Here is a 21126-nt window from a genome sequence, read left to right as displayed (position 1 = left end):
TGTGTGTGTGTGTGTGTGTGTGTGTGTGTGTGTGTGTGTGTGTGTGTAGGGCAGGGAGGCTGGGAGTCACTTAATTAAATATAAGGAGAAGCTTCAGTCTACTTCATAGTCATCATTTGTAGAGTGCAGAATGCCAGGTATTAGAGCTCATTCACAAGTCAAACATTAGACTGCCAGAATGGAGCTGTCATTAGGTCCAACACTATAGCCTGAACTCAGACAACACACTTGAAAGCATGAGCTAAGACTAAGACTGTTTGAGAACCTGGGCAAAAATCCCCAACACAAATGCCATGGGGCTTCTGAATGGTGTCATTTCTGGGCCAACATCCTCATCTCACAGAGCTTCCACACTAAGAGAAAAAGACAAGGGCCACATCTTATTTGTCTATCACTAGCAGTGTGGTACACATAGTAGGCGCTCAAAAGATATCAGATGAATTGACCAAAAAAAACCAAAACACTCAGATTTGAGCTCAGAGACTTGAAAATCTGCAAACCTATTCATCTGTCAGAAACAGTGTGGTATGTTTTGCACACATAAGCTCTTGAGCAAGAGGCCTAAGACATTCTTCTGTCTTCTACATTTCCCTTCCAACCCTTTTAACAACCAACTTTCCTTAATAATTTACTTCTAGAGAGACTCGGTCCAAGGACTGGTGGTATGGAAAAAAAGATGATTAATATTCCATATGCCAAAGTTGGAGATTCCATATTGCCTGCCATCCAAAGAGAAAGAGAGCATTCTTGCTGAGTTTTGCCAGTCAGCTAGGGATCACAGACAGGAATTAGTCTCATGCTCAGCATCACTAAGTAAATTCTCAAGCCAAACAGAACTCTTTTTTTTCCCCTCTGGGGTACCAGCAAAGTTATCTCTGTGATGCTTGCCAGAAGGAGGGAAGGGGGAAGACGGAAGAGGCTTCTGTATTAGCCTTCTGGCTAATAAAAAGAAACGGAAATTTGTGCAGGATACTCACCTTTTCTGCCAAGGGCACAAGCCAGTTCACTACCTAAGAAGCCCCCACCAATAACTGTAATTGACTGGACCTCCCGTGAAATCTTCTCCAAGGCTCTAAAATCTCCAATCTGTAAAATGACATCAGCTTAGCCCAATAATTTTCCAAAGGGGACAAATGAAGTTATCAGGAAATAATTTTCCTCCCAAATTGTTACAGAAACTATTTATAATTCTAAGTATGCCCCCATATAAAAAGCTAAATTTTACTTTCTAAATTCCCACGGTCAACTTTTTTCCTGCCCCCACCTAGAACACCTTTCTATCAAGAACCCCAAACATCTTACAAATATTATTAAATAGCCACCACTGTGGTCTTAGTATTGTTGGCAAAGCGTGCTGGAAGAACTGTGTAGCCTTTTGGCCATGTAGTTTCCTTAACACTTGCAAAGAGAAATACAAAGAGGCTAGGGGCAGTTTTGGTGACTTAAGCTATAAGGAAAAGGCAAGGGGCAGCTAAGTGGTGCAGTGGATAGAGCATCAGCCCTGGATTCAGAAGGAACTGAGTTCAAATCCGGCCTCAGACACATAACACCTACTAGCTGTGTGACCCTGGGCAAATCACTTAATCCCACTGCCTAACCAAAAAAAAAAAAAAAAAAAAAAAACAAGGCAAGTGTGGAAGGGAAATGGGCAGGAACAACGGTGAATAACAACAACCTTAGTGGTTAGTGGTTTTGTTGGGCATCTTTTTCTGAGGAGCTGAAGCCATTTCAGTAGAGAAGGGCAGTGGCTTGCCTAAGGTCAGATAGCAAGGCTGCAGAAGAGCCAGAAATCAAAAAATGTTAATCTTCCCATTCCTAGATCATAAGGAGGCCACAAGATCATCCTGCTTCTTCCAAAATAAGCGATAGATAGAAAATATGAAAGCAGATGGTTACCTTTCTGAAAAGTGTTGTTCTACTCTTTACCTCTGCCCCAGCTCTATCAATAGCAGAAAGACTTCTTGGAGTACCTCCTGGAAAAATGGGAGAAAAAAATTCTTTTTAAAGAATTGAATAAAACATTGTTAGGCCCACAACCATCCATCCCACAAAGGTTTGTTTAGAACTGAGCTGTGTGCGCCCTCTGCTGGCAGCACAGGTACACCAACAGGACACAAGAGTCCTGTACCAGGCTGATCTTTCAGCAGACTCATCACTTTATTCCCCTGGGTCTACAGAATGCAGAGTTCCTGTTCACAGGGCCCCACTTATTCCCAAAATTTAAAAAAAAAAAAGCTTTCTGTTTACAAGCTCCCTTACAGTTCTCCCTAAGGGTTTGCTAGATACTAAAGCCATATTAATTTAAGCAATTACTTCATCTCCCCTATCATACTCTCTGATTTGAATCAATAATGAAGACACATGGCCATGTAACTTTCAGACTATGCTAAGACAGAAGGAAGGTAACTTCCTTGAGTAACATACATGCTCTTATATGGAGTAGCAAAGGTAATTCAGAGATACTGCTCTTCCAGGACATTTGTAGTCTCTAGGTAGGCTCTGTTTAAGGCTTAGTAAGGTCTGCTCAAGGTAGAGGATCGGATTTCACTTCTCCTGGATATGACTGACTTATTAAATGATGCCTTCTACAGAGAAGGCCCATCACTGCACCTTGGATGAGCTGTGCCAAGAAAGGAAGCTACATCATAGAACACTAACCTGTTGCAATCAAGCACTTTTCAAAAGTTATCTGAGAGCCGTCATTAAGTCTCACCATGTTGTCCCTCACATCCAGCTGTACCACCTGGCATACACAATACAGAGAAAGAAATATAGGTGGATGTGCCTTTCACCTAAGATCATTACTTCAGAGATAACCTCCTGGCACCCAGCTCTTGGGGTGTGTGTGTGTGTGTGTGTGTGTGTGTGTGTGTGTCTGTGTCTCTGTGTGTGTCTGTGTCTGTGTGTGTCTGTGTCTGTGTCTATGTGTGTGTGTGTAGGGATTCTGGGGAAAGAAAAGGGCTCAAACCCTGAGAATCAGGTATGGGAAAACTAACTAATGAGAAGTCAGGCTCAAGACACCTCACTCCTCCATAAAATAAACAGAGATATTCTACGGGAATCAGCCAGGTGAGAAAATGCTAGGGTCTAGTTGGCACTAATGCTACCACTCCTGGGTTCCCACTCACTCTGCCCCAACTCCCCTGGAGCTTGGCAGACTGTGGACTAGTTGGTCCAGCATCTGGTCAGCTCTTTCTGCATGTCCCACACCCCACCTTTTTCCTCCATTCCAATTCCTAGGGGTATATGCTCCATCTACTCTGACTGAAGGGAAGAAAAATGGTTTTTCCTCTTACTAGGGTAAGCTGCATCTCATCTAAATTTTATATCTCTCCTAGCACAGTGATCGGCACAAAGTAGGCGCTTATAAATGTTTGCTGGAGTTCAGCTGAAACATGGAGTTTTTCAAACGAAACTATGAACACAAAACAGAAGCCCTACCTGACACAGAAGCATAGAAAAGGAATTGTTTAGAGAGTACAGGTTACTGATCCAAATATAATTAAAGCATAATCATGTGATGTTTGGCATTACTCATGGGGAACGCAGTACCTAGATCTTGTCCCTTGTTTTAACCCTCTCAGAAACTTGATAAACCTCCTTGTGTCCTGGAACGTCTCCCATTTCCTCCTCCCTCCTTCTGTGCCCATCCTGTACTTCATAAGGATTGGAGCAGAACTACTCGGGGCCCCTAAGCTGCCTTAGTATTAATGGGCTACTGTTTTTGACATGTGGGCTTAGCTACACAGCCTCATCTCACTGGAGTGGGCACACATACATATGGAAAGATCCTGGGGCCATTTTCCCATACATAGTTATTTCTGAAGTCAGAAGATGAGTTTCATGAACTCTATTAATATTTCTCACCCAGGTCTGTGCCTAAGGCATTCTTTGGCCCTGGGCAATTTGTGTTCTGACAGTCCCTCCTCATCAACAACTCCCAAGATCTGCTGGGGTGGGGAAAAGGCCGGAAGAGCTGGGAGAGAGACAACTTTTAGGAAGGCCTGGATGACTTTTGTCTACAGGTTAGACACCAGCTCCTGCCTCCCAGAAGCCTGTAAGCAGTGGACCCTGGCAACACAGAGACATTTTAGTGGACATGATTATGCTGGCAGGATAAATGTAAAGAGCAGAAGGGGCCCAAGGAGGGCAGCGGCACACCAACCTTCTTGCCATTAAGGACAGCCACACCACCATTCTCAATGTAAGGCAGGTCCTGAGCAGACACATAGAAAGAAGGTGGTTGGAAATATATGCTAGAAAGGGAGAAAAGAGAGGGAACAAGGTGTCATAAAACACTTGTTACCAGCCTTCCCCTGACTTCAAACTTTGGCAGTTAAAATGACCTCCAGCAGTTGCACAATTGTTTATGAGGTCATGAGGCCACAAGAAGCCTTCCAGGACTGCTGAAGTTTGGGCCCAGCTCAAAAGTGGCGGCTACCTTAAGTCCAGAATCATTCCAAACCAGAGCAACAGGCCCACCTCCCCCCATTCCCCTGAGTGCTGCAAGCCAATGGCAAGAGGCAACCAGTCCAGGAGATTATTTTGCCTCAGACTCCAGGCATGGGCTATGTGACACTGGGTGAGAGAAATTATAATTTGTGTGGCCAGCTTAAAAATGGAAAAGGGGGGCATTTAAGCATGTGCCAAAGGGATCACTGATAAAAATATCTTTTCCAAGTCATGGCATAGAGGATAAAGCAGGAAGCCCAGGAGTCCAACAGACGAGGAAGTCCACTGGGGTCCAAGCCACATGCTGGAATGTGTTTAAGCTTTCGGAGTTTCTCTGCAGGGTCCTCACAATTCTGGGGAGTTTGCTACGGTTCTGAGGAAATGGGCCCTTTCAGGTGCCTTTCTACTGTTCTTACAGTGGATTCTATATGTGTCCAGTTCAATTGGATGAGCAAAAGACCCCCGTCACATGATTCTTCACAGAAGTACTATATTTTAAAGGCCAAAGGTGGAAGACAAGACATCAGGCAGCCAAATGTTGTTGGATATACAGGAATCTAAATCTCTGGATTCTGGTTAGCTACTGCTCCACCCACTGAACCACACTGCATTCTAAGCTACACCAGGGTTCTCCATAAATTACCAAGTCATCCCACCTTCCACTTCCACAAGGTCAATTCAGTGCTCTCCTATCCTTTGTGGGGTATGGTCTAGCTGCCTAGCGCCCTCCCAGCCACAATCATTTTAGACACTCAAGCGGATGTACCTCCTTTCTTTTCCATTCCACTGTTTGAAGCGAAGTGTGTTTGTGACATTTGGATCATCTGAAAACCACAGCTCTTTTGAAAGAGGGGGGCGCATATATGGCAGTTCAGGATCTTCTGAGATAATTAAGACCTTTAGACATACAAAAAAGTTCTATCAGTGCCAAGGCATTTCACGTGCAAATGCTGACATGTCCACCTTACGTGGCATTTAGAGACACCTGTGCCAGGCAGGAGACGATGCACCTTACCCTGGCCCCGGGGTCACGAGCTCGGATGGACCTGGCGGCAGCAAACGCTGCTGTGCCTCCACCAATCAGCAGGAAAGGAGCATGAGTTGGTACCCTGGTCTGGGCAGTCATCTCTCTCTCTGGACCTGTAAGCGACAGACCAGACATGCAGACATGGTGAATCTTCTAGGAGTCTCAGATGGGCCCCCTGCTGCTAAGAGCGGATAAAGCATCACACCTTGCAATTATTTTACTCCTTCTGCACCAATGAAGTATGGCACACACATTAATCTTACTAAACCTCACAACATAATGATGAGAAAAGGAAAAGGAGGCTTCTCTTTATTTTTTCTGGTGGGAAAATGGCAAAGAGGTAAATGATTCTCCTAAGGCGAATCTGTCTTGCACTTGAACCTTAGCTTGGAAATTTAGAAGTATACTTAAAAACATATATATTCAGCTTTGTCCTCCCTAATGAGAAAGGGTAGATAATAGATTCCTAGCTCCACCCTATGCCAGCTGGGTGGGTAGAGAAAATAAAACCAGACTTCCAATCTAGCAATACGACATGGATCGAGATGTGAGAGTTGAGGAAAGCAATGGAGATCACCCACCTAAGGGCCAAAAAGAGGAGCAGAAGGGCCCAAATTTCCTTCAGTTCAACCATAGGCTTCACTAATTTTATGTCTGAACCTAACCTTTCTCTAAGCTCCACAATCACATTTCTCTTTTAGTTCTGAAATGTACCACTATTTCTAGAGGTTTATAATTTCACAGATGCCACCAGATGTCCTTAAATATGGCAACCAAATGGCTCACATATTTCAATTGTCTGCGCTTCCAATCATGTTTTAAGTCCAAAGAATAGAGTACTCACCAGTTAAGCTATCCCGCCTCTGTTTTTCTTCTGGGGTCAGTCCTAATTCTGAAACTCTTTCACTGTATCTCTTTTGGTCCTCTTTCACCGTCATATAGGCCTGTAGACCCAAACATAGCGAGAATATCGTTCTGCCATGAGGCTCTATTCATACAGTACTGGTACATTTCAACTAAATGATAAGCTTTGGTACACATTGAGCCAATTCCTTTAAGTTAAAAACACTGAGGCAAAATGTCTTTTCTCATAAGTAAAGCAAAATAAAGCACCGAGTCTATTTTGGATGTTAAGAACAGACATACGAACAAAAGACAACCTTTCTAGTTTCAGGCTCTCCCGGGCTCTATCTCAGAGCCACAGTTCAATATGGCATTTTGTTCTTCAGGTACAGCCCAAGTACAGTGAAGGCATCTAGAGGTACACTAGAAAACATCTCAAATTTCTACAGCAATCGAACACTTCCAAAGTGTTTTTTCTTCATTAACAACTCTGGGTAGTTCAAATTCTATGATCTTTATTTTACAAAATGAGGAAATGAACTCTCAGAGCCTGTAAATGGAAAGCACTTGCGATATAAAGGGGTCTTAGAATAAGCTAATACTAGGCTGACAAATCACATCAGAGGTGGGAATGGTTCAGAACCTGGGTCAGATCTTTTTCTGGCAGAGTTCCCAGCTATCAGGGCAATTAGACAGAAAATAAATGTCTTGAAGCGTAATTGACTGCATACTACCCTTCTCATACAAAGAATAACTCACTTTTCTCCTAAATGGGCTATTTTTTCCCCCTAAAAGGACCAGTCAAGCAGAGTCTAAGTAAGAGATTCCATGCATAGAAATTTATAAAGTGAGGGGCAAATAGGTGTCTGCTTCAAGCACTCCACTACATATGTAGTGCATCCTTTTGGCTAAAAAATGGGCCATTGCTTTTGCCATCCATTGTGGCTACAATCCTTCTGTTCTTCTCTGCCCTCTAGCAATAATTCATATTACTTAGGATTATCTAGAATATCAAAAGGTTCCAGGAAATTATTAAGACTAGGGGCAGCTAGGTGGCACAGTGGATACAGCACTGGCCCTGGTGTCAGGAGGACCTGAGATCAAATCCAGACTCAGACACATAAGTTACTTAACCCCAATTACTTCACACACAAAAAAAAAGACTATCATATCTAAGAAACTATCAAAAATCAGATCAAGATTATTTCATAATACAAAAAAGTAAACATCAACAATTAGCTCCAATAAATTAATTTACCTCTCCTCATACATTAATTTTGGAAAAAATCAGCATGGTGCCTGGCACACAATAAGTGCTCAATAAATGCCTGTGGATTGACTGTGATGGCTAGATTTACCTACATATATGACAAGCTGACCCCCCCCCAAAATAAAAATCAAGCTACTCTTTAACAGTTATAATGGTGAAAGATTTCTTCTCAGTGAGAGGATTTCACCTAACAAATCCTAATCCTGAGTGACATAAGGCCAGATCAAACAGAAGAACTGACACAGAAACTTGGGCTGTGCACAGAGTTAAGGGGACCACTTGAACATAGCCCCAGTCCAGCTCAAACCTCTTTCCAGATTCATGTACCAGTGGTACCTGAGCCTGAGAAAAATCTTGAAGTTTAATGGTGAAAAACTAGTGCTGAGGCTGTTCTTTTTATGTAGAAGCTGTAAATGAGGTTTACAGAGAACAAACCTACTAGCAAATGACTTTTTCCAAGTGTTTAAAAAAGTCCTAATAATAAATACTTTTATACGGCATTTACAAAGTACTTCACCAATCTGTGCTTTTCCAATTGGGAACACAAACAACGCAGGTTGGGGAAATGGCAGTTATGGAAAAAAGACTAGAGGCATACATTTGAACCTATTCAACTTGAGGAAGGCCTCAGTATGAGACAATGTGAACAACTACTGTCAACAACAGCTCAACAATAACAAATGGACCCAATTCATAACTCAGGGCCCAAAGCTTAAATATCAATTGCACTGTAAATCTTGGCTCTGTCCATCACTAGCTACCGGCCTGGGGCAGCTAAAGTCCGAGGTTAAGTGCTCTGCCTAAGGCCCCACAGATAGTCACTAGCAAAGCAGTGATGATAACTCACATCTTTGCCAATCACGGCTTTAAATCTGCAGTGTTGGAAGCATTAGGTTTAAACCACAGAGTTCCAAGAGAAATTTCAAAAAAGTCCCTTCTGGTCCTCAGAACAGTTTCTTCCTTTTGAGGGTGGAGAGGGAAGAAAAACTTTCAATGTCTAAGTTGGGGAATGAGAACCATTGGGAGAAAAATTATGAGGAAACACTGAATGGCCATGCCCAGCAAATTTGCCTGGTTACAAGGGGAGAGTGTTCTTGAGACTGAAAAGTTTCCCCTGGGATGTGCATTTTATTTCTTTCTCTTTTCTTTTCTTTTTTTTTGGCGAGGCAATGGGGTGAAGTGACTTGCCCAGGGTCACACAGCTAGTAAGTGTCAAGTCTCTGAGGCCAGATTTGAACTCAGGTCTTCCTGAATCCAGGGCTGGTGCTCTATCCACTGTGCCATCGAGCTGCCCCATGTGCATTTTATTTCCACACAAATCAAATTAAAAGTTAAAAATTATTTTAAAAATTTACATGTGAAAACACAAAAGCACCTTCAGGTAAAAGCTGGAAGCAGGTAAAAACAAAAGCTCATTACTTGACCCAAGGTCAAACCAGATTATGTCATTCACCTCAGAGAACAGGTAAGTATTTACCCAGAAACCTCAGGAACCTACAAAAATGCCTGCACGGCCTGGACTTTTCCAGGAAGGGATAGGGTAACAGTGGCTTGCTGTCCCTGGACACAACATCCAATGACCTGGCAGCCCAAGAAAAAATCTGCCTGTCTGGCCTGGTGGAGGTTGTCCAACTCTGCTTAGGGCAAGGCCTTTAGAGCAGCAAAAGTGGTCTAGGATCTAAAAGTAAATAGAAGCATTTACAAAGAAATATATATGAAATCCAAACATTATAAATGCTTCTTCCTTTTTTTTTTTTAAAGAATGAGATAAGACAGGAAAAATGAATGAGAAATGTGAAAATGCAAAAATTGAAGATTCAAAGGTCTCCTCTGAAAAGTGGACGGAGCTGTTTAGGAAACGATTTTGCTCTGTTAGTTTGCATTTGTTTTAGTTTAGACCAGGTGTCAAATCCCAGTGCAGAAACCAGAATAAAATGTAATTGGGGAATATGTAAAAATACACACAAATACAATGGAACCCAAATAATAATAATGTCAACATGTGGCTTTCTAAGTCCACAGGCAGCCCTAGGGATTCTTAGGTCCTTCTAGTTGAGTCTGACACCACTAGTGTGGACTATTTCAACCATTAGCTCTAGTTAGTGCTGCCAAAGGGAAAGTGTCAGTTAAAAAAGAGAGAGAGAGAGAAGACGCATTTTCAAATCTGCTCACAAGTACCCAATAAAATGCATTTGTACAATAACAGATGATTTACCTTAAAGAGAAATGTCATCTCCCTAGAATGATTAAAGTATCAATAGCTACTCTGGGCAGCCCCTTAAATACAGGGCCTGATGCATTTCTGTGTGTGGCCCTAGTGCCTATTATAGCTTGGGGCTTTTTATGTTTCTTCTCCTCTCCCCAAACTAGTATTTATTTATTTTTAGCATTCATTTCCAAAAAATTTTGAGTTCCAAATTCCCTCTGTCCCTTTATCCCCTCCCTCACCCACTGAGAAGGCAAGAAATGTGATATCAATTATACATGTGAAATCACACAAAATATACTTCCACATTAGCCATGTTGCAACCTGTCAACCAAAAACGGACCTACAGTTTTGTTAGTACCATGGTGTCACTCATCACCCCTGAAATGAATTCAGGGTTCGAATCTTCTATAAATTCCTGCCCCAGTGACAACTGCTCCTACAATTAAGTATTACCTACAATAGGTTGCTGCTGTCCTTCCCAGAAGCATCTAGTAACCTAGAAGGGGATCTTAGTTGATGACATTGCACAACTCTAGGTAAAGACAAGGTCAAGAGACCTTGACAGGAAACGGGACAAGTATGAAATATTCATGAGGCGGCTTTTCTGGTCACCTCCCAGCTATCCCTGACCACCCCAACTCCAGTGACTCTATTGATTTGCTGTGTTTTCACCAATATGTGCTGCCTCCTCAATTACCACAGAAGCTCCAGGAGAGCAAGACCTACTTCTGTTTTTTCTTATTGTCCCCAGTACTTAGTAGTGTGCCTGATACAAAGCAAACACATAATAAATACGAGCTGATTAAAAGAACACTTCATTATAAAGCCCTTTATGGAAGATGAAACAAAGCAATTTTGTAATTTTCAGTTACCTTGTTCTCAGAAAAAGGGGGCTGCTCCAGGAGATGAGGCCCAAGCTCTGCTTGACTTGAGTCTGTTATACAGCCAACCTCATCTTCTGAGGGTAGCTAGGTGGTGCCATACTGCACAGGGTGCCAGGCCTGGTGTCAGAAGACCAGAGTTCAAACCTGCCGAGGACACTTAACTAGCTGCGTGACCCTGGGTAAACCACTGAATCGCTCTAGGTCTCAGTTTCCTCATCTGTAAAATGAGAGGGCTGGAGTTGATGGCCTCTCAAATCCCTCTCCCTCCTAGATAACAGATTAAGGATCCTACTATCTTCCTTATGATGATTTTACTCACAAATAGAAAGCTATCTTCCTCATACATTTTAAGGTTAGCATATGAAGATGTGGGTAATTCCAAATGGCTTTCATGAGTAGCTTGGATTTTCCTTGATGATCTGGGCAGAAGAATAACTCTTCATCGACTTAACTAGCAATAGAAAGCACAGAATCTTAATGACTTCCATCTATTTGTTCTTAGCAGAGAAAACAAAAGGCTTCCTTCAAGCATGGGCACAACTAGGTACTAGCTTGGGTAGTGCCCTTACCCTGGCATGAGACCAGAAAATGATCTGCTGAGTCACTATAATCACTGCCAAATTCACACACACACACACACACACACACACACACACACACACACACACACACACACACACACACACACACTCTCTGTTGTGACCAACTAAGCATGATGAGAGTGCAATTAAGCAGCTATATTATTGACAATTCTCCAATTCTACCTTGGCAACTAAACACCTCAAACTTTTAACCTAAAAAATACTTTGGCACATATTAGACTGCTTTTGAAATTTCCAGTGAGGGTGTGGGAATTTTCCCTGTCCACCTCTGCCCCCGCCAAAGTAAATGTCTTACATAAAGTGCTATGGTTTTTGGTATCTGTGCATGTCAAGCAGCAACATGGAGAGAAGATTTGGCAAAGGAGACTTTAAATCACAGATCAGGCTAAGAAGCTGCCAGAATTCCTGATCTTATTCATGGGTCAGTATATCAAATCTAGTAAAGTGACAACAATGCTATAGTTAATCACATATGTGAGAAAAAGGTAAGTAAAGTGGAGAGAGAAGGGTCGCCAACATGAGGCTAAATTTCAGTAACTCTCAAATTGGTCCTCATGGGATACTAAGTAAGTATTTTAAAGGAGGTTTTTGGAAAGCCTTCCAAAAGGATGAAAGGGAATTACATCAGGTGGGGAGCAAAAGAAAACTAAGAGAACAGCTATTAATGGAAGTTGGCAGCTTCTTTTCATAAGCTGCTTTACTACTTACATATGTACCAGCTCCCATGGTCGATAAGCCCAAAACAAAGGCTAACATCGATTTATCCATTTTGTTTCCTGAAGGACCAGAGCTGGTCATTTGTCTTGTCATCTGGAGCTTCACAGGAATATGCCATCGTTGCAACAGGTTGCCTAAGAGACATTATATTAGACAAAACAACACAAAAAATTATGAATATATTAATAACCGTAAGTCAATGAACCATATTGATTGAGTTGCTTGTCAATGAGCTGAACAGCATGCATTGCTACCTAACCAACATCCAAAATAAGAGTCAAACCTTCTAAGACTGGCATTTGACTTCCCACATCTACATTTCTAGTATCACTTAATGTTAGTATTGTGAAATGATCCTATACTTAATAAGTATGTTCTGAATGTTGCTAATTATAGCAGCTTTCTAAATAAGCCTGAACTTGGGTCAGAAAAGAGAATAGTAAAAATTTCCACACTTCACCAATCTTCCTACACACTTTCTCTAAATAAAACTGAGTATATATGGGCAGTGCTTCTTGACCCCATATTGGGTTGTGAAGGGGTTGGGAGTGGAGAAAGTTTAGGAAGCCCTGGGCTAGATTACTGACACAAACCATAATGCTCACATAGGGCACTTACTCAAAACACCACTATATTAACCTAGAAATCTGAGAATCTTGGGTAAGTTAATTAACCCCACTAGCCTCAATTTCCTCATCTGTAAAGATAATAATAGCACGTACCTCACAAGGTTATTGTGAGAATCAAATGAGATAATATACATAAAACTTTATATAAATACCAGAAATTCAAATAAGTAAATTTTTAATTATGACCAGAAAAAAATTATACCTTAACATTTATTATCTCTGCTTCATGATAATTGGACATGTTTTAAGATTTCTTCTTCCTTTTATTTTTTGGCCAGAGGGCAAAATAATTCAACTTCTGACCTTATGGCTTTAAAATCTTCATTAAATTTATATTTCTATTGGAGCAGGCTCCTTTGGAAAACCACTCGGAGATATGTCTGACTTCCTAACTTAGAAAATCTGAACTACACACTTCAATGGCTTGTTGTCATCATTAGTCTAACTGAAGGCAGGTAATATGTACTGAGGGGCAATTTTTTTCCCCTGCTTATAACTAGGGTCCAGATAACAGAGAGAAATAAAGTTCCTATGCTAGACAAATTCATTTTCCAATCAACTGCCTAAAGAGAATTTCTTTCCAGTTGCCTCACTTTTGCTTAATACCTTTTATACTATCATAGACTAGTATTAAGATAATACTGAAGCCTGCAAGCTCAAGATATTCACCAAGCCTTTTGCTAATTCTTGTGGGGTTCATTCTCTCAGAGCTTTTCTATAATGATAGGAGGCATCCAGGATAACGGGAATAAATTTTGAATGAATGAATGACTTTTGAGACCTGCTGATATTAGAAGGCACGAGCAAACGTGAAATGGACAAAACCCTGTTTGGATGTGAAAAGAATGTCTTTTTAGGGAATCCACTGCACTACATGCCTCCTCTATGAAACGTGAACATCAATTTATCCAATAATGGCTTTGTTTTGTTTGTTTTTTAAAGCGAGCTAAGGTGTTATTATTTGTGATAATTTATTACCAATTAATGTCATTAAAAGTTGGGACACATGATCTTATACATTTTGCTTATTTGTCTATACATCGATGTATGCCAAGAATTTGGGTACAGCCATGCTTAAAAATACTTCAAATAAATTCGGGGTTACTCTAGCTATGTGCCATAGAGAAAGTCACCTTAGTAAGCAAAAAGTATTTAAACCAATGGGAGTTTCAACTAGGAAGTTAACTATAATAATGAATACCTTTTAATTTCACTGGAATTGAATAAGAATTTGAGAGCAAACGGATGCAGTACAGTCTTAGGTGGTGAAAACATCATAAAATGAGTAGAATGTGTTTAGGAAAAAGAAGTTATCGAATGATCACGTTCCACAAAACTATCAATTAATTAGCTATAAGAGAGAGGTATCCAGGATGGCTACGACCAGTTAGAAGATGATAAAATACAAGTGAAGACAGAACAATCAATGGTTATTAGGTCTGGATTTTTCTGTTTTGGTCGACCTATGATTTTATTGGTAGATCAAACACAGCAAATTATAGTCTTAAAAAGAATTGCCTGGGGGCACTATGAGGTTAAGTGACTTGTCCAAGGTCTTAAAGTCAGTATGTATCAGGGGTAGAACTTGAACCCAGGTCTTTCTGACACCCAAGACAGGTCATTCAATTACGATTATGTCACTCAATTGCTGGAGTTTGGGTTTTTAATGTTCAGGCCAGGATGATGACAGGAAGGTATTATTATGCAACCAGAAGAAAGTTAACATAGGTAGGAAATGAATATCAATATTCAAAGCACCAAATGAACTCCTGGAATATTTCAAGAAAAATCCAACATCCCAGGACAATAAATAATAAGAAGCTAACTTGCCTTTTGTTTTGAGTCTGAAAGTTTTTCCTTAGAAGGTCTGGAAGAAGCTCATTCTCTAAGAATTACTGGATAGAAACAACAAGACAGTACAGATCCTTACCCACAAGGTATTTGGTGGTTGTCTCTTCATGCAGAAAACCATTTAAACTTTCGGACCTCAGGTCAGGGGTTACTGATCAGTTTGATCACATGGGAAGCATGTTTGGCAATGAAACAAAATATTTCAGAACAGAAGCCAAACTCCACTGGTAATCCAGAAGGCCTTTAGCATTCACATACTGACACCTGTCTAGCAAGAAATGGATGCTTTGCACATCTCATTTGAGGCTCACAACCTTGCTAAGTAATCGACACTGTGATGTTCAGCACAAGACTTGCTTTTGCATTAATATACTTTAAATTAACCTAATGTTGGTAAGAGGTGCAGAGTACTATTAAAATGTCAGTTATGACTATGATCATTTCTAGTAACAATAGGGGCCAGGTTCACCCAATGTCTAAAAGCAAGGAGAAGAGACAATCTACATTTTGATCTTCTTCCCAATGTTGATCAAGAAAAGGAATATCCTATGGAAAAAAGCAAGTCTTTCACCAAAAATACGTGGTAAAAGCTACTACCTGAGAAGGATAGGGAACAGGATAGCTGACTTCAACTGTTTTCATTTGAATGAAGGCCAAGACTTATTTTCTGCTTGGTCCTAGAGAGCAAAATTAGGAGCAATGTTGGAGAGGCAAAAAATCTTGATGCAAGGAAAACTTTCCCAACATTTCAAGCTGTTCAAAAGTGGAATGGGTTGCCTTGGGAAGGTGAGCATTCTCCCTCACTGGACATCTCCAAGTGGAAGCTCTAAGATTTTTCAGATACTCGGTAGGAGGGATTCCTATCCACATAGACATTGGAAGAGATTGCCTCTTAAAGTCCCTTCCCAACAATGAGATTTAGTGTTTATGTAGTCTAGTGTCTTATCAGAAGAAAAAGGCTGAGTTTCCTCCACTGTAAAATGGAAATAACATTTATACTAACTACACAGGGGTCCTCTGAGAAAAGTTCTTTGTAAATATTAAAGCAGCACCAAAATGTGAATTATTGGTAATAATAGATATCAAGAAAAGTATTATGATGAAAGAGCTTACCTAGGGGCAAGAATGTTAGTAGTAACGGTCTACTACAGTATCTTTTGGGGGCCAAAGAACTTTTACATCAATGGTTTATCTTATGGATTTTTGAAACAAGAGAGCAGGAACATCAAATTAGCAAATGATAAAAAACAAAACAAACAAAAGACCTGGGAGAAATCTTAAAAAAAAAAATATGAAAAAGTCAGGGTCCAAAAAAATCTTAATAGGCTGTAAGGATGAGCCAAATCTAATAGGGATAAAGTAGTGCTACTTTTGTTTTTTAAAAATCAATCACAAAACAAGACAGGAGAGGGTGTGGCTAGACAAAAGTATAGGTGAAAAGGTTCTGGGGGTTTTAGCATACCAGTAAGGTCAGTCAATATGAGTCCACAGTGTGAAATGGTAGCCCCCAAAGCTAATGAGATTAATCTTAGGCCAAATGCAGAGAAGAGTGTCCAGAGGGAGGGAGGAGATTTGCAGGAATTGTGTTCAGTTTGGAGCCCCACATTTCAGGAAGGTCACCAAAAAGCTCAAACTCACAGAGAGGCAGGTAATCGACAAAGGCTGTGCCATTTGAGGATTATGCTATTAAGCAAGGATCAGTTGAAGGAGCTTGTTTAGCTTGGAGAAAAGATGACTGAGGTGGGGGCAGAACTTGAAAGTCTTTAAGTATTTATTTGAAAGGCTGCCACGTGAAAGGCTGGATCAGACTTATTTTACTTGGGAAGTCACAAAGAGGCAGACCTCTTTCTGATGTAAAGGAAAGCTTCCATGACTACACATGTATAACCTGTATCGAGTTGTTTGCCTTCTCAATGAGGGTGGGTGGGGAGGGAAGAAGGGAGAAAATTTGGAACCCAAAGTTTTAAAAACCAATGTTAAAAATTGTTTTCACATGCAACTGGGAAATAAGATATACAGGCAATGGGGTATAGAAATCTATCCTGCCCTACAGGAAAAAAGAAAGGGAAGGGGATGGGGGTGATAGAAGGGAGGGCAGATTAGGGGAAGCTTAAAAAAGTCAAGATAATAGCATAAGCAACAAGTATGTGTTAAGAAGACATTTTCCCAAGGAGTCTACAATTCCACAGACAGAAGTAATGATGTTAAGTTGGAGGCCAAAGTTGCAAAAGGACAAAAAGGTTATACATTATGTCTGAGAGCACTGTGTAACACGCCTATTGCCTATATTATTTTGGTGTGCAGACAAAAGAGATGATATCTGGAGAGCAGATCAAAAAGCAATCTTTTTTTTATGACACCCCCCCCCCCCCCCGCCCCCTGCCGAAGTCAAGGTCAAGTGATTTGCCCAGGGTCACGTAAACATCAAGTGTCTGAGGCCCAATTTGAACTCAGGTCCTCCTGACTCCAAGCTGGTACTCTATCCACTTCGCCACCTAGCTGTCCTAAAAAACAATCTTTTTAAAGTTCCTGACAAAAGAGGCCTCTAGATTCCAAGTGTAAGATCACTCAAGATATTTAAACACTAAATTTCATTCAGGAAGCATTCTTGAGGCAATGGCTTCAGGAAAATGATGCAAAAAAATGTTAGGGAACATTTTCACATTACTTTTGATATTAGCAAGAACTTAAGACAACCTCTGAAAGAAAGGTTAATTCACACAGCATCTCCTAAAAACTGGTAACTTATTATCAGAAGAGGTCATGGAGTGGGTGGATGTGCATGTGTAAGTAAAGTTCATGAAATGTTCTGATAAACTCATGAATGGCAAATGCATAATGGACTAGTAAGGAAGGAATTTAGGGGTGTATGATTATAGCATTATGAGCTGAAAGGGACTTTAATAGATTTACAACTCTTTCATTTTCCAGAAGATGAAACTGGGGGCGGCTAGGTGGCGCAGTGGATAGAGCACCGGCCCTGAAGTAAGGAGGACCTGAGTTCAAATTCGGACTCAAACCAAACACTTGATACTTACTAGCTGTGTGACCCTGGGCAAGTCACTTAAAACCAATTGCCTAAAAAACAAACAAACAAACAAACAAAAAAACACAGAAGAGGAAACTGAGGCTCTGAGGTGAAATGACTTAGCTAAGGTTACAGCTATTATCAGAAGCAGAACCAGGACCAGAACCTGTGTCTTTAAATTCTCAGCCTACTGCTTTTGATAGGACACCATTGTTAACTTTTTGAGGTCAACTTCATGAAGGACAAATATCCTACTTGCCCAGGTGCTAGCATCACAGCAGAATATTAGGCTGAACACTGATACAGCATTATTTACTTTCTAACAGACTCAGAAGACACCTCATGCACTGGTTAAAAAACTCTAAAAACTGGCATTAAAGACAACCACAAAGTCACTTTTCATTTCACCTTTGGCCTGCCCTCCCAGCTAGTTGATATTTATCTCATGACTTATATTTACAGTTGTTTCAATGATATTTGACATAGATAGGACTTCCGAATTTTCAAAGGGCTTGAGCATCTATGTCCTCAACTTTAAGATAGGTAAAGTAGCTGATACCTCTGTTACAGATGAATAAATTGAGGAAAAGATTATATGAAGTGGCTTAAGTCACATCTATAATAAATGGTAGAGATCCAGGGTTTTTTCATTAGACTTCCCAGCTTTCACAGTCCAATATTTTTGAAATTCCCTTCATCTTACCTAGCTGAAATCTTATCGAGACTCAGGGTAATATGTTACCTCCTCCCATGAAGTACTCCCAGCTCCCACCCCGATCAGAAAACATTCCTCTCTCCTTTAAACTCTCAGTACTCTTTTTCTGCCACTTTTTTTTCCCCTGGAGCTTCCTGCTTCCTGCCCTCTACTATCCGTTCTCTGGGATCGATCTTACTGATCTTCCCTACTTGATGGGCTCCCCCAAGGATTAGAGCTAGGACCTTTCGGATTCATCTTCCAGTCTCCCCTGGGCCAAACTGTTTAAATAGTGCTTAGCACACGTGGGTCTCCAGAAGCCCGCTGCGAGGGTGCGGAAAGAAGGGGGTGGGGTGGAGGTGTTGGGATCCTGGCAGCCAGAAGGCCAGCAGGAATCGCAGGGGCTGAGCTGAAGGGATCCTAGCCTGCAACCGGTCGGCTGAGGGGGTGGGGGTGGAATCTGATGACTCTGAAGGTCAGCCGGCGAGTCCTGCCTGAAGAGTTTGGAGCGCTCCCAAAGGAAGGCGGGAATGAGCGTGCGGAAGGGGCTTGGCTGCGGAGGTCGAGGGGGTGGGGTGGGGGGGGGAGGAGACGAGGAGGGCCGGGCAGAGGTTCCCTGGGGTCAGAGTCAGGGTCGGGGCGGGTGGGAGGGAGGAGGAGGGGGAGAGAATGCAACTGGAGCCTCTAGGAACTAACTTACCTGGAAGCCGGCTCTTCTGCTTCGGGCCACGGACGCTGAGAGTCTGTACCAAAGGCGCCAGTTTCTGCCCCAACCCAGCCACGGCGGTGCTTCCACACCGGAACATGACGACGACAACAACGACGGGAAGTCCCGGACCAACTACGACTGTGGCCGCCCCACCGTCTCCGCTTTTCGGCTTTCTCACACAGCTACTGACCCGTTACCCACTGTCCGCCTCCAACTACCACTCTATTCATCCCAGCCCACCTCGGAGGTGGGGCCTCCCCAGAGACGCATTTTCATTGGACCGACGGAACCGCCTGCGCAGACGCTGCCCTCCAATTGGACACTGGACTGTGGAAGGGAATGAGACCTGCGTTGTCCCTAGAGCTGCGCAGTCATTGGTTGAGGAAGCAGCTGTGGGGAGTCATCTCGCGCATGCGCACGTTTCGGTACTCTGGCCCGGGGCAGTAATGCTCTAGGTTGGCATTCCGGGGCCGTAGGTCGATACCTTGCACTTTGGTTTGGGGCTGCCAGTTCCTCCGGGCTAGTACAGCTGTCCACTGCAGTTCAGTTGCGGCGGCGGTAACGACGGGAGTTCCGAGGTCCGGGGGTCCGCCTGGTTCTTCCGGTGGACTCCCATGCTCCGTAGCAACAACTCTGAGCCACTTCTCCACAGGTCAGAGCCGGCCCTCCTGGGCTCCCGAGGCCCTGATGACCTTGGCAGGTTGAGCCTCCGGCCTTTTCCCTCCGCCAGAGTTTAGCATTTTCCTTTAATGAAGGTCTCATCCTGCTGCGCCTCTAACTGGCAGTATTACCTTGTGCAAGTCTCTTGCCTCCTCTGAACCATAGCTCCCCTGTAGGTTAAATGAGGTTGGTCTCTATGATTACTTCAAGTTCCCTCCCAGCTATGATTCTATGATCCTGTGCTCCCATCCTGACCTGTCACTGGGGCCTCCATACTTAAGTGGAGTTGGGAGCACCAGCAGCAATAACTTGGCTTGCCTGGGCTGTGTTTTCAGAACTGTAGAATGAGAGGCTGAGTAGCTGGAGTTACGCAGAAAATAAAGAAAACTATAAATGCTACTAGTAAGTAGTAAGTTTCACTATTTAAGCATTTTAGGAATGAACTTCATGTCTCCACAATTAGATTTTTAGCATCCTAAGGACAAGGACCATGCATTTTATCTTTGTGTTCCTTATGTAGATCTAGAGTTGGAAAGATCCTTAGAGACCATCTAGTCCAGGGGTGAGGAACCATCTAGGTCCTCAAGTGCAGCCCTTTGACTGAATCCGAAAATTTGTTTTGTAGAGCTTGGGACTCGATCACAAGGCCAAACCCAAGGACTAGATTCTAGTCCAACTCATTTTAGAGAGGACACAGGCCCAGGGAGGATGCCCAAGATGACACAGGTACTAAACATTAAAGACAACATTTGAACCAGGTTCTCTGACTATAGAACTAAACTATACTACAGTGCTTTGTGGTCCCTAGTACATAGAAGGCGTGTGCTCAGTTTCTTGAATTGATATGCTAGAATATCTTTCAACAAGATCATGAATTCTGTCTCCTCTTTTGATCAGGTAGCTTTCTTTCCTCTGTTCCATAGTCACAGACTTTACATACCAAGGTTTATCCTACCAACTAGGTTGTATCTGTGTGGCTAGTTCATAGGGAATGTGTCCTAGCACTACCCTAGGGACTGCTGTACAAAGTATTCTACACTGATTGCTATTGTATTTGTGACATGTACTTTTTTACTAAGAATGATCACCTTGACACCCTGAGACCCAAAGGATCACAGATGAATGGTTTGGAAAGTGTTCTTGGAAAGTGGACACTGCTTACTTTTCCATGATATGGATTTGAGAAATGTTGGGTTTCTTTTTTCTACACATGCAAATTAACTAGATGAGTAGTTCTCAGAGTGTGGTCTACCAACCCCTCGTGGTCCCCTGAACCCTTTCAGGGGGTCCTTGAGGTCAAAACTATTTTCATAATAAATACTAAAATGTTATTTGCCTATTAAAATACTATTCCTTTTTTCAACCACATATCTGTGTGAGGCTAGATTTTCTTCATGTACTTCCAACCAAAACAACATATCACAAGAGATTGAATGCAGAAACAGATATGAGAGTCTAGCTGTCATCTGTTAAGCCAGACATTAAAGAGACTTGCAAAAATATGTAAAATGATGTCACTCATTAACTTTTTTCCTTTTTGGAAAATATAGT

The 21126-nt window shown here is 42.0% G+C and overlaps 1 protein-coding gene across 1 annotated transcript in view; it reads right to left on the bottom strand.

Moving 5' to 3' along the window:
* The window catches only part of AIFM1 (apoptosis inducing factor mitochondria associated 1), a 26267-nt gene extending 7137 nt beyond the window's left edge, over positions 1–19130 (bottom strand). Inside the window, exons 1-9 of the mRNA XM_027836370.1 lie at positions 18907–19130; positions 11996–12138; positions 6324–6423; positions 5468–5592; positions 5219–5349; positions 4166–4256; positions 2659–2743; positions 1897–1973; positions 978–1086 (exon numbers count right to left, since the gene is read on the bottom strand). Coding sequence (XP_027692171.1) covers positions 978–1086; positions 1897–1973; positions 2659–2743; positions 4166–4256; positions 5219–5349; positions 5468–5592; positions 6324–6423; positions 11996–12138; positions 18907–19012 — 967 coding nt within the window. The 5' untranslated portion in view covers positions 19013–19130. The remainder of the gene's footprint in view (positions 1–977; positions 1087–1896; positions 1974–2658; positions 2744–4165; positions 4257–5218; positions 5350–5467; positions 5593–6323; positions 6424–11995; positions 12139–18906) is intronic.
* Between the last annotated feature and the right edge of the window lie 1996 nt (positions 19131–21126).

This window comes from Vombatus ursinus, unplaced genomic scaffold (assembly GCF_900497805.2).
Source record: "Vombatus ursinus unplaced genomic scaffold, bare-nosed wombat genome assembly UNPS02004437.1, whole genome shotgun sequence".
NCBI lineage: Eukaryota > Metazoa > Chordata > Mammalia > Diprotodontia > Vombatidae > Vombatus > Vombatus ursinus.
Note: the sequence above shows the minus strand (reverse complement) of the source record. Positions and strands in the feature narration are given on the sequence as shown.